The sequence below is a fragment of the Electrophorus electricus genome, chromosome 1, assembly GCF_041902795.1.
Source record: "Electrophorus electricus isolate QZ-2024a chromosome 1, ASM4190279v1, whole genome shotgun sequence".
NCBI lineage: Eukaryota > Metazoa > Chordata > Actinopteri > Gymnotiformes > Gymnotidae > Electrophorus > Electrophorus electricus.
The window spans coordinates 8,951,103-8,963,411 of NC_137497.1; the positions used below are offsets into that span (position 1 = coordinate 8,951,103).

Sequence of the window (12,309 nt, forward strand, 5' to 3'; positions counted from 1 at the left end):
GCTGCAGTGGCCTGCTCTGCTTCAGCTTGCTCTTTACTGTGCTACACTTGACAGAGAGCTTTTCATGCTGCCTCTTGAGAATGTCTAGTTGGCTCTGCAGGTCCTCGCATGCATCCTTCACCTTCTCAAAATCCTGGAGCAGCTTCTTGTTTCTCAGCAGGCTGCAGCGCTGGTACAGGCGCAGATTGTCTGCACGCAGCTTGTCTTTAGCTATCATTACCCCTGCCAGAGCTTTCCGTTTGTTGCCGATCATTGCCTTTATCTTGGCCAGATTGGCTAGTTTGGCCTGGATCTCCAGCTCCACAAAGTTGATCGTTTCCTTGAGATGTGACTGGAACTGAGGGTGGAGGTACACAATACTGAGATTATTTTCTATGCATTCAAGACTCTACTGTACAATACATCTTCCCATCCTACTCCGTGGCAATAAATTTATTGCATTTTCAGTTTTAAATGGGGGCTCGAAATTTCCAAGTTTTGTGGTGGGATTTATGGGATGGGTCTTGTTATGTTTTCAAGTCTACTTGACAGTTCCATGGCTATCTAAAAAATCAACAGAAATTGCACCCACATTAGTCTTAATCTACTGAGTTTTATAGGACGTCATACCTCTCTAGTGCTGGTAATTCCTTTCTTTATTCGAATAATCTCCTCTTCATACTCCAAGATCATAGTCTTATAATTCTCATTTTCAAACTTCAGTTTTTCACACTTTGTCCTCTCCTCCAGTTCTCTAATAGCTTCTTCCCGGCTTTGTACCCTCATCTGCAGCGCAAGGTTCCGTATTTTTGCAGCAGTGAGCTTATTCTCCGTCTTCTGCTCAGCTGCAAGGAGCCGTTTCACTTCAACAAGAGCTGCTCGCTTCCCCAGCCGCCGGGCGAGAGCCGCAACGACTACTTCTTGCATCATCATGATGAAGGCTTGATATTCACAGTCCCACTGCTTCTTCTTCTCCTGGCACCGGGGCCGGAGTTCTTCAACTTGCTGCTGGTAGAGCTGTGATTTGCGCTGCCACTGCAACTTTAGGTCCTCTAGAATTTTTAGCTGGTCCTGGTAGCCATGGCGACTCCGCCTTGTACACACAGGCATTGGCACGTTTTCCCTTTCCAACCAGTCAGCTATTATCATCTGCTGCTCGCTGTTCAACTGGCAGAGTTCATCCCTTTCTGACAGGAGGCTCTGCAGAAGCGCTTGGTGTTCCTTATACTCAGCTTCAAGGTTACATCTCTCCATCTCCAGCTGCTCTTTGGAAGATTCAATGTCATGACATCCATCCAGACCAGTCTTCTGCAGCTGCTCATCTGAACCTAAAATTACAGGGCAGAGTTATACTAAAGAATCATCCAGTTATATTAATTAACAGATGGCAACAGCTAATTTTGCCCTCTTGAAATTGAGCTATGTTCAGATGAGAAGGCTCAGTTTAAAAATATATTACGACTCTTCATATGAAACCATGTGTTAAAAACCAACAGGAATGAATTGCCATGTAATTTTCTCTAGAATGTATAGGCTTTATAGTTCTTTACCTTTTTTTCTCTGAAATGGTAGTGGATGGCTACCATTGATTGGAGGTAGAACAAGTTGAGCAAAATGTGTGCTGCCTCTAGTTTCTGGGCTGTGCACACCCACATCAAGAGCCTAAACAAAGTATACAAGGTATTTTTCACACAAGAATCTACATACTGACACACAAGCACACATAACCATACACAACCTTCCATCATAGCCAAACAACGTTTTATTAAAATGTACTAAAAATGTATTTCTATTAGTTTCTTTCTTGAGGCACCAGTACAAATATTTTTAAGGTATCCCATATCATTTAAAGATTCAAAAACACATGCTCCTTCATTTCAGCATTTAAATGAAATGTGTATACACGTACCTGAACATTGTTTGCTTTCTGAGCACTGTGGTTTGGTCTTATTGGTGGCAGCTTTGTGCAGCCACCTTTCCTCTGTTCCATATCTACTGGCGCCTCTCGTCTTTTGATGTGAATTCTAAAGATCGATAAGCCTTTTAGTTTTTGGGGAACAGACCTCAGCCAATTACAATAAGCAGCAACGAAGCAAATGAGTACTATGGGAATGGTGACAGGCGTGATTAATGTGATAACTTGTGTGACTTCACAGCCCCTTTATTACATCATAATTATGCCACAAGTACCATCTCTACATCAATATCAACTTGCTAAACCTGCTAAACCTTGCACGGTTTAAGGTTTTTTCCCCTTTAGATTTTAATCAATTTATCTGCTCATTCAACCACACGGAAATCAAGCCAACGTGTATCAGAAACAGTACACGCTGTATACATCACACGTGTAAAACCTAATAATGAAAGTTGGAAATCCGCACAGATAGCCAAGCTAGCTAGCATGTAGCAGGTGACTCAGGAATGGAGCTGGTATAGATGTGGTCTGCAAGCTAGAGATCAACGCTGCACCCTGCTCTTTAAGAAAATGAGCTTCAACCTTTCAGTAAACAGATTGGGTTTTTGTTGGGCTAAAAACATTTTCTTTATCAAGCTGAACTCAGAGGCCTTCAGATGTCTCTGCAGATTTGCTAGCTAGGCAATAAATAATGAAAATACCTCAGAGAGAGATAGAGAGAGATAGAGAGAGATGGAACGAGAGAGAGAATGGTCTCAATAAATCTCTCAGTCCATGCTTTTACTATTACTAACTAATTACTTTTCATTTCCTAGCCTAGGTCCAGTTCAGACAGTGCACCATCTGTGTATAGCATCTAGCACCAAGGGGTTATTGAGCTGGTCCTTTCTGAGTTATGAAAGCTCCATCGATGAGACTGGCTGTGTGCTGGGCTGGTGACATAGATGGAAAACTGTATTGTTTTTGTCATGGTTTTAAAAATAATGCACAGTGAAATGTACTCCTGGGTCAAATTGCTTAGCTATAGTATGAATCATCTGATTAGGAACCAGATAAGTCAAAACAATGACTTGGGCAAGTGTTTAGGGCTCTAGGTCTCTGGTGATAAATATCTTGGTCAGCCCATTTAACAGTGTGTCTGTAGCTTTTCATTAACTTTTTATTGCTTATTGGTCACTGTGTATTGCCTTTTCTTACTACTCAGTTTGAAATATCAACAAATAGGACAGAACAAAACATTATCTTTATGCTATGGTCAACTAGTGTTACTGGCAAACCCAAAGAAATTGGTTAGAGTGGGGATGGTTTTGAAGTCGTATCAGCAAAAATTAGCATAACATAGATGTTTGTAACTTTGGGATTCGCCTGTCTACTGAACTTTTGGATGAAGAAGTCACGGAGCTGCTTTCTCAGTAGGACTCTGCTCTGAGTCTCCCTCCTTAAATGTAAGATATATTTTCTTCAGTAATTTGTGGCCTTTAGAATGGCTCCCTTAATTACAGCTATAATAGTGTTCATGCCAGCTGTGTTGAATCGCACAACGATGTCAGAATCTGGCACAATTTAACTGTGGAACTAGGTGGAGAGAATCTGACTAGCAGTACATTGGTAAGGTTTGATGCATATCCCAAGATAAGTCATAAAGCCTTGAGTAAAGATGAAGGCTAAGAGAGCAAAAGTTATTTAATTCTTCAAAGATGAATACTAAACGTACAATTCTGGCAAACCATGTCAATTACAATCCATTATACTGATGTGTTTATTTGATTCACTGGAAGACAACGAGTGACTTGTGTTTGGAACATAGTCTTCCTTCCCAAAGTTATACTGACTTCTTATTCTGACATTTTTTAAACATGTACAGACAGTTTTATTCCCTGGAAAGTAATATATACACACACAGACAGACACACACACAAACACACATATATCAGATATTTTGTCAACTTTCAAATATAAAAGGCACAGCACTAATTTCAAATATAACAGTGTACTGTTTTTATTTTAGCTCTGCACAAAGAGCGTACAGCATGTATGTGCATATACGTGTACACGTGTGTGTTCAACCGTGTTATACACAATGCTGCAGTGGCCTGCTCTGCTTCAGCTTGCTCTTTACTGTGCTACACTTGACAGAGAGCTTTTCATGCTGCCTCTTGAGAATGTCTAGTTGGCTCTGCAGGTCCTCGCATGCATCCTTCACCTTCTCAAAATCCTGGAGCAGCTTCTTGTTTCTCAGCAGGCTGCAGCGCTGGTACAGGCGCAGATTGTCTGCACGCAGCTTGTCTTTAGCTATCATTACCCCTGCCAGAGCTTTCCGTTTGTTGCCGATCATTGCCTTTATCTTGGCCAGATTGGCTAGTTTGGCCTGGATCTCCAGCTCCACAAAGTTGATCGTTTCCTTGAGATGTGACTGGAACTGAGGGTGGAGGTACACAATACTGAGATTATTTTCTATGCATTCAAGACTCTACTGTACAATACATCTTCCCATCCTACTCCGTGGCAATAAATTTATTGCATTTTCAGTTTTAAATGGGGGCTCGAAATTTCCAAGTTTTGTGGTGGGATTTATGGGATGGGTCTTGTTATGTTTTCAAGTCTACTTGACAGTTCCATGGCTATCTAAAAAATCAACAGAAATTGCACCCACATTAGTCTTAATCTACTGAGTTTTATAGGACGTCATACCTCTCTAGTGCTGGTAATTCCTTTCTTTATTCGAATAATCTCCTCTTCATACTCCAAGATCATAGTCTTATAATTCTCATTTTCAAACTTCAGTTTTTCACACTTTGTCCTCTCCTCCAGTTCTCTAATAGATTCTTCCCGGCTTTGTACCCTCATCTGCAGCGCAAGGTTCCGTATTTTTGCAGCAGTGAGCTTATTCTCCGTCTTCTGCTCAGCTGCAAGGAGCCGTTTCACTTCAACAAGAGCTGCTCGCTTCCCCAGCCGCCGGGCGAGAGCCGCAACGACTACTTCTTGCATCATCATGATGAAGGCTTGATATTCACAGTCCCACTGCTTCTTCTTCTCCTGGCACCGGGGCCGGAGTTCTTCAACTTGCTGCTGGTAGAGCTGTGATTTGCGCTGCCACTGCAACTTTAGGTCCTCTAGAATTTTTAGCTGGTCCTGGTAGCCATGGCGACTCCGCCTTGTACACACAGGCATTGGCACGTTTTCCCTTTCCAACCAGTCAGCTATTATCATCTGCTGCTCGCTGTTCAACTGGCAGAGTTCATCCCTTTCTGACAGGAGGCTCTGCAGAAGCGCTTGGTGTTCCTTATACTCAGCTTCAAGATTATATCTCTCCATCTCCAGCTGCTCTTTGGAAGATTCAATGTCATGACATCCATCCAGACCAGTCTTCTGCAGCTGCTCATCTGAACCTAAAATTACAGGGCAGAGTTATACTAAAGAATCATCCAGTTCTATTAATTAACAGATGGCAACAGCTAATTTTGCCCTCTTGAAATTGAGCTATGTTCAGATGAGAAGGCTCAGTTTAAAAATATATTACGACTCTTCATATGAAACCATGTGTTAAAAACCAACAGGAATGAATTGCCATGTAATTTTCTCTAGAATGTATAGAATTTATAGTTCTTTACCTTTTTTTCTCTGAAATGGTAGTGGATGGCTACCATTGATTGGAGGTAGAACAAGTTGAGCAAAATGTGTGCTGCCTCTAGTTTCTGGGCTGTGCACACCCACATCAAGAGCCTAAACAAAGTATACAAGGTATTTTTCACACAAGAATCTACATACTGACACACAAGCACACATAACCATACACAACCTTCCATCATAGCCAAACAACGTTTTATTAAAATGTACTAAAAATGTATTTCTATTAGTTTCTTTCTTGAGGCACCAGTACAAATATTTTTAAGGTATCCCATATCATTTAAAGATTCAAAAACACATGCTCCTTCATTTCAGCATTTAAATGAAATGTGTATACACGTACCTGAACATTGTTTGCTTTCTGAGCACTGTGGTTTGGTCTTATTGGTGGCAGCTTTGTGCAGCCACCTTTCCTCTGTTCCATATCTACTGGCGCCTCTCGTCTTTTGATGTGAATTCTAAAGATCGATAAGCCTTTTAGTTTTTGGGGAACAGACCTCAGCCAATTACAATAAGCAGCAACGAAGCAAATGAGTACTATGGGAATGGTGACAGGCGTGATTAATGTGATAACTTGTGTGACTTCACAGCCCCTTTATTACATCATAATTATGCCACAAGTACCATCTCTACATCAATATCAACTTGCTAAACCTGCTAAACCTTGCACGGTTTAAGGTTTTTTCCCCTTTAGATTTTAATCAATTTATCTGCTCATTCAACCACACGGAAATCAAGCCAACGTGTATCAGAAACAGTACACGCTGTATACATCACACGTGTAAAACCTAATAATGAAAGTTGGAAATCCGCACAGATAGCCAAGCTAGCTAGCATGTAGCAGGTGACTCAGGAATGGAGCTGGTATAGATGTGGTCTGCAAGCTAGAGATCAACGCTGCACCCTGCTCTTTAAGAAAATGAGCTTCAACCTTTCAGTAAACAGATTGGGTTTTTGTTGGGCTAAAAACATTTTCTTTATCAAGCTGAACTCAGAGGCCTTCAGATGTCTCTGCAGATTTGCTAGCTAGGCAATAAATAATGAAAATACCTCAGAGAGAGATAGAGAGAGATAGAGAGAGATGGAACGAGAGAGAGAATGGTCTCAATAAATCTCTCAGTCCATGCTTTTACTATTACTAACTAATTACTTTTCATTTCCTAGCCTAGGTCCAGTTCAGACAGTGCACCATCTGTGTATAGCATCTAGCACCAAGCGGTTATTGAGCTGGTCCTTTCTGAGTTATGAAAGCTCCATCGATGAGACTGGCTGTGTGCTGGGCTGGTGACATAGATGGAAAACTGTATTGTTTTTGTCATGGTTTTAAAAATAATGCACAGTGAAATGTACTCCTGGGTCAAATTGCTTAGCTATAGTATGAATCATCTGATTAGGAACCAGATAAGTCAAAACAATGACTTGGGCAAGTGTTTAGGGCTCTAGGTCTCTGGTGATAAATATCTTGGTCAGCCCATTTAACAGTGTGTCTGTAGCTTTTCATTAACTTTTTATTGCTTATTGGTCACTGTGTATTGCCTTTTCTTACTACTCAGTTTGAAATATCAACAAATAGGACAGAACAAAACATTATCTTTATGCTATGGTCAACTAGTGTTACTGGCAAACCCAAAGAAATTGGTTAGAGTGGGGATGGTTTTGAAGTCGTATCAGCAAAAATTAGCATAACATAGATGTTTGTAACTTTGGGATTCGCCTGTCTACTGAACTTTTGGATGAAGAAGTCACGGAGCTGCTTTCTCAGTAGGACTCTGCTCTGAGTCTCCCTCCTTAAATGTAAGATATATTTTCTTCAGTAATTTGTGGCCTTTAGAATGGCTCCCTTAATTACAGCTATAATAGTGTTCATGCCAGCTGTGTTGAATCGCACAACGATGTCAGAATCTGGCACAATTTAACTGTGGAACTAGGTGGAGAGAATCTGACTAGCAGTACATTGGTAAGGTTTGATGCATATCCCAAGATAAGTCATAAAGCCTTGAGTAAAGATGAAGGCTAAGAGAGCAAAAGTTATTTAATTCTTCAAAGATGAATACTAAACGTACAATTCTGGCAAACCATGTCAATTACAATCCATTATACTGATGTGTTTATTTGATTCACTGGAAGACAACGAGTGACTTGTGTTTGGAACATAGTCTTCCTTCCCAAAGTTATACTGACTTCTTATTCTGACATTTTTTAAACATGTACAGACAGTTTTATTCCCTGGAAAGTAACATATACACACACAGACAGACACACACACAAACACACATATATCAGATATTTTGTCAACTTTCAAATATAAAAGGCACAGCACTAATTTCAAATATAACAGTGTACTGTTTTTATTTTAGCTCTGCACAAAGAGCGTACAGCATGTATGTGCATATACGTGTACACGTGTGTGTTCAACCGTGTTATACACAATGCTGCAGTGGCCTGCTCTGCTTCAGCTTGCTCTTTACTGTGCTACACTTGACAGAGAGCTTTTCATGCTGCCTCTTGAGAATGTCTAGTTGGCTCTGCAGGTCCTCGCATGCATCCTTCACCTTCTCAAAATCCTGGAGCAGCTTCTTGTTTCTCAGCAGGCTGCAGCGCTGGTACAGGCGCAGATTGTCTGCACGCAGCTTGTCTTTAGCTATCATTACCCCTGCCAGAGCTTTCCGTTTGTTGCCGATCATTGCCTTTATCTTGGCCAGATTGGCTAGTTTGGCCTGGATCTCCAGCTCCACAAAGTTGATCGTTTCCTTGAGATGTGACTGGAACTGAGGGTGGAGGTACACAATACTGAGATTATTTTCTATGCATTCAAGACTCTACTGTACAATACATCTTCCCATCCTACTCCGTGGCAATAAATTTATTGCATTTTCAGTTTTAAATGGGGGCTCGAAATTTCCAAGTTTTGTGGTGGGATTTATGGGATGGGTCTTGTTATGTTTTCAAGTCTACTTGACAGTTCCATGGCTATCTAAAAAATCAACAGAAATTGCACCCACATTAGTCTTAATCTACTGAGTTTTATAGGACGTCATACCTCTCTAGTGCTGGTAATTCCTTTCTTTATTCGAATAATCTCCTCTTCATACTCCAAGATCATAGTCTTATAATTCTCATTTTCAAACTTCAGTTTTTCACACTTTGTCCTCTCCTCCAGTTCTCTAATAGCTTCTTCCCGGCTTTGTACCCTCATCTGCAGCGCAAGGTTCCGTATTTTTGCAGCAGTGAGCTTATTCTCCGTCTTCTGCTCAGCTGCAAGGAGCCGTTTCACTTCAACAAGAGCTGCTCGCTTCCCCAGCCGCCGGGCGAGAGCCGCAACGACTACTTCTTGCATCATCATGATGAAGGCTTGATATTCACAGTCCCACTGCTTCTTCTTCTCCTGGCACCGGGGCCGGAGTTCTTCAACTTGCTGCTGGTAGAGCTGTGATTTGCGCTGCCACTGCAACTTTAGGTCCTCTAGAATTTTTAGCTGGTCCTGGTAGCCATGGCGACTCCGCCTTGTACACACAGGCATTGGCACGTTTTCCCTTTCCAACCAGTCAGCTATTATCATCTGCTGCTCGCTGTTCAACTGGCAGAGTTCATCCCTTTCTGACAGGAGGCTCTGCAGAAGCGCTTGGTGTTCCTTATACTCAGCTTCAAGGTTACATCTCTCCATCTCCAGCTGCTCTTTGGAAGATTCAATGTCATGACATCCATCCAGACCAGTCTTCTGCAGCTGCTCATCTGAACCTAAAATTACAGGGCAGAGTTATACTAAAGAATCATCCAGTTATATTAATTAACAGATGGCAACAGCTAATTTTGCCCTCTTGAAATTGAGCTATGTTCAGATGAGAAGGCTCAGTTTAAAAATATATTACGACTCTTCATATGAAACCATGTGTTAAAAACCAACAGGAATGAATTGCCATGTAATTTTCTCTAGAATGTATAGGCTTTATAGTTCTTTACCTTTTTTTCTCTGAAATGGTAGTGGATGGCTACCATTGATTGGAGGTAGAACAAGTTGAGCAAAATGTGTGCTGCCTCTAGTTTCTGGGCTGTGCACACCCACATCAAGAGCCTAAACAAAGTATACAAGGTATTTTTCACACAAGAATCTACATACTGACACACAAGCACACATAACCATACACAACCTTCCGTCATAGCCAAACAACTTTTTATTAAAATGTACTAAAAATGTATTTCTGTTTATTTCTTTCTTGAGGCAGCAGTACAAATATTTTTAAGGTATCCCATATAATTTAAAGATTAAAAAACACATGCTCCTTCATTTCAGTGTTTAAATAAAATGTGTATACACGTACCTGAACGTTGTTTGCTTTCTGAGCACTGTGGTTTGGTCTTATTGGTGGCAGCTTTGTGCAGCCACCTTTCCTCTTTTCCATATCTACTGACACCTCTCATCTTTTGATGTGAATTCTAAAGGTCAGTAAGCCTAACGACTGATTATAATTGGAGTGTGGACAAACACTAGCTAGCTACAAATCACTTACACAGTAGCGTGTGATTGACTGCGCCAGTACCCGCTCCTATTGTGTTAACAGCTTTATGAATATTAATGAACTTTCCGCCGCTCTCTCCACCCCCGGTATGAAAGCTTCCTTCCTATTGGCTGTGCCAGTTCTCTGTATGACGCAGAGGTGTTTTGAACATTCCTAGTGGTTTTAGAAGAAACCCTCTGATACACATAGAAATAGAAATAGAAACAGAATTTACTGCTGTGTATACACTCTCACAGCACTATATTCTAAATACCTACTGCTGTGCAGAGTGTAACGGGCAGTAATTTGTCTGCTGTCCCTTTCAGTTGTGTTTTACGTAAAATGCATGTGCATGAATGCCACACAGGAGAAGACTTTTTTTTGTACTGTACATGACGGACCTTACTGGACCCAGCGATTCTTTTGTCCTTAATTTCATTTCTCTGTTAATGTGTTTATGAGCTTTGGATGTTTCTACAGTTCATGTACGCACTGTCAACAGAATTCCAAGAGCAAGCCTCTGTCACGTAATGAATAAACTGGCAAAATTATTGCATAACTGAGTTGAGTCTGACTCGCGTCTCCTCCACGTGCTTCACAGGCTTCTCTCTACCAGTTCCAAAGCTCTCTGCTAATCTGGGTTGGAGCATAATTTAAATAGGACTAACTCCAAGCATTACAAGAGGCACCTCGTGGTTGCATAGTTAGAGTCCATGGTCCATTCTGCCGCCATCCACATTTCTACACATTTTCTAGCCCTTTATCAGTGGTTTGCTTCTGACCAAACGACTACAGTTGCCAAGATTTTTTGGGTGGCTGACCACTCTGCAGTGACAGTGACATGCTGGAAAACTCCAGCCACCCTGCTGGGCACGACACACTTGCAACACTCACTATCTCAGTGCCTCCACTGTGCCGATGCTTTGAAAGTATATGCTCCATGCTAATAACCCTGAAAAATGTACAACTTATTTAATTAGTCTACTATTGCATATTGAAGATTACACAGTGCATGGGTATGCTCAAATGAAATGTGGCCAGAGTTCCTCAGTGTGTTTTTGATTTATGAAGATTCATGAAGAGTAACATTGACATCTCAGGAAATGTTTGAGATATCATGCTTGTCCCTAGTCTAATTCTCTCACAAGCAAATATATTAATAAAGCAGAACTAAAGCAAAGGCAGAATTTTTGGAACTGTTACTGAAAGACAACAGAGTAGCATAGAAGGATAGAAGAAGAACATCACAGAAAAAATAATGCACATATCACTAGCCTAAGACCCTTTAAACACAAGAAATGCTGAGAGCTAAAACTACTATTTCCATATTTTGTTAATTTATTGCCTCATCGAGAAACAGTCCAAAACATACATTATCCTACAACACCATGCATTATTCTCCATGACAAAGGATTTTCAGGCACATGGCCATATTAACAAGGCAAAATGATGGCCAAACAGGACTAAAACAACAGCAAATTATGAATATTATTCAGCTTGCACATATGGGACTATAAAATGCTTCTGCCACTAGGCATTTGTTTATGACCCAGAGGCTTCTGATTTGTTTAAATAATCAGCAGATTTTTGTGTCACATGACACTTGATGAAATGCAAAGTTATTGCTTCAATTATGCATTTACACACCAGTAAAAATGATAAAGGTGTCAGTATACTTCTGGTAACACAGAGACAGCCAGGAAAGAACAGCTACTATCTCTGACTTACTCACTCTCTCTTTGCTGATACTTTTGCTTTACCAGAAAACCTGACCCTCAAGTTCTGGTTTCTTTAAATCTGGTTTTGGTCCAGGTTAATTTGCTAAGTCGTTAAGTTCTCAACAAGAACAACAAAATATCTACCTGCTCACTAGGCATGTTTTTCACCTGCTCAACCCACAAAAGCTGACAGGCACATGGGAAGAATGAAAAGTAGATTGCAGACTGCCTCGTATTTCAGGCACAAGCAATATTTTTGGAGAAAATATTCAACATGTAATTTTTACAATTACAAGTAGACTTGTGGCACACTTGTGGATCTTCCAGATATCTCTGTGCTCTCAAAAGATGATGGCAAGTGGAGGCTTTTAAGAAAAACATGCTGTTGGGAGGTATGCTTTTCTCCCATATTTGTTGTTTTGCCTGAAGTCAACATGGATATTGTCTGTGGACCAAGATTTCCCCAGAGCACCATGTCCATAATATAACAAGTTCCACTGAGTTGCTATTCTGGCTAATGACATTATGAACTTGTGACACCACTTTAGTCCACTTAAACTGGGACTCTCAATCA

General features: G+C 40.8%; 1 protein-coding gene across 1 annotated transcript; it reads right to left on the reverse strand.

The window, feature by feature from the left end:
- Window positions 1-1,606: 1,606 nt before the first annotated feature.
- LOC145651844 (cilia- and flagella-associated protein 184-like) lies at window positions 1,607-5,065 on the reverse strand. The gene is made up of 3 exons (XM_081700324.1): window positions 4,586-5,065; window positions 4,233-4,313; window positions 1,607-1,618 (listed from the first exon to the last, which is right to left on the reverse strand). Exons 1-3 carry the CDS (start codon window positions 5,063-5,065, stop codon window positions 1,607-1,609), a joined length of 573 nt encoding a protein of 190 aa, XP_081556450.1.
- Between the last annotated feature and the right edge of the window lie 7,244 nt (window positions 5,066-12,309).

Coding starts and splice junctions, on each gene's coding strand:
- LOC145651844 (XM_081700324.1), bottom strand. CDS start 5,065: ATGCCTGTGTGTACAAGGCGGAGTCGCCATGGCTACCAGGACCAGCTA. Junction 4,314..4,585: donor GAATTACCAGCACTAGAGAG/GTATGACGTCCT, acceptor CTCCACCCTCAG/TTCCAGTCACATCTCAAGGA.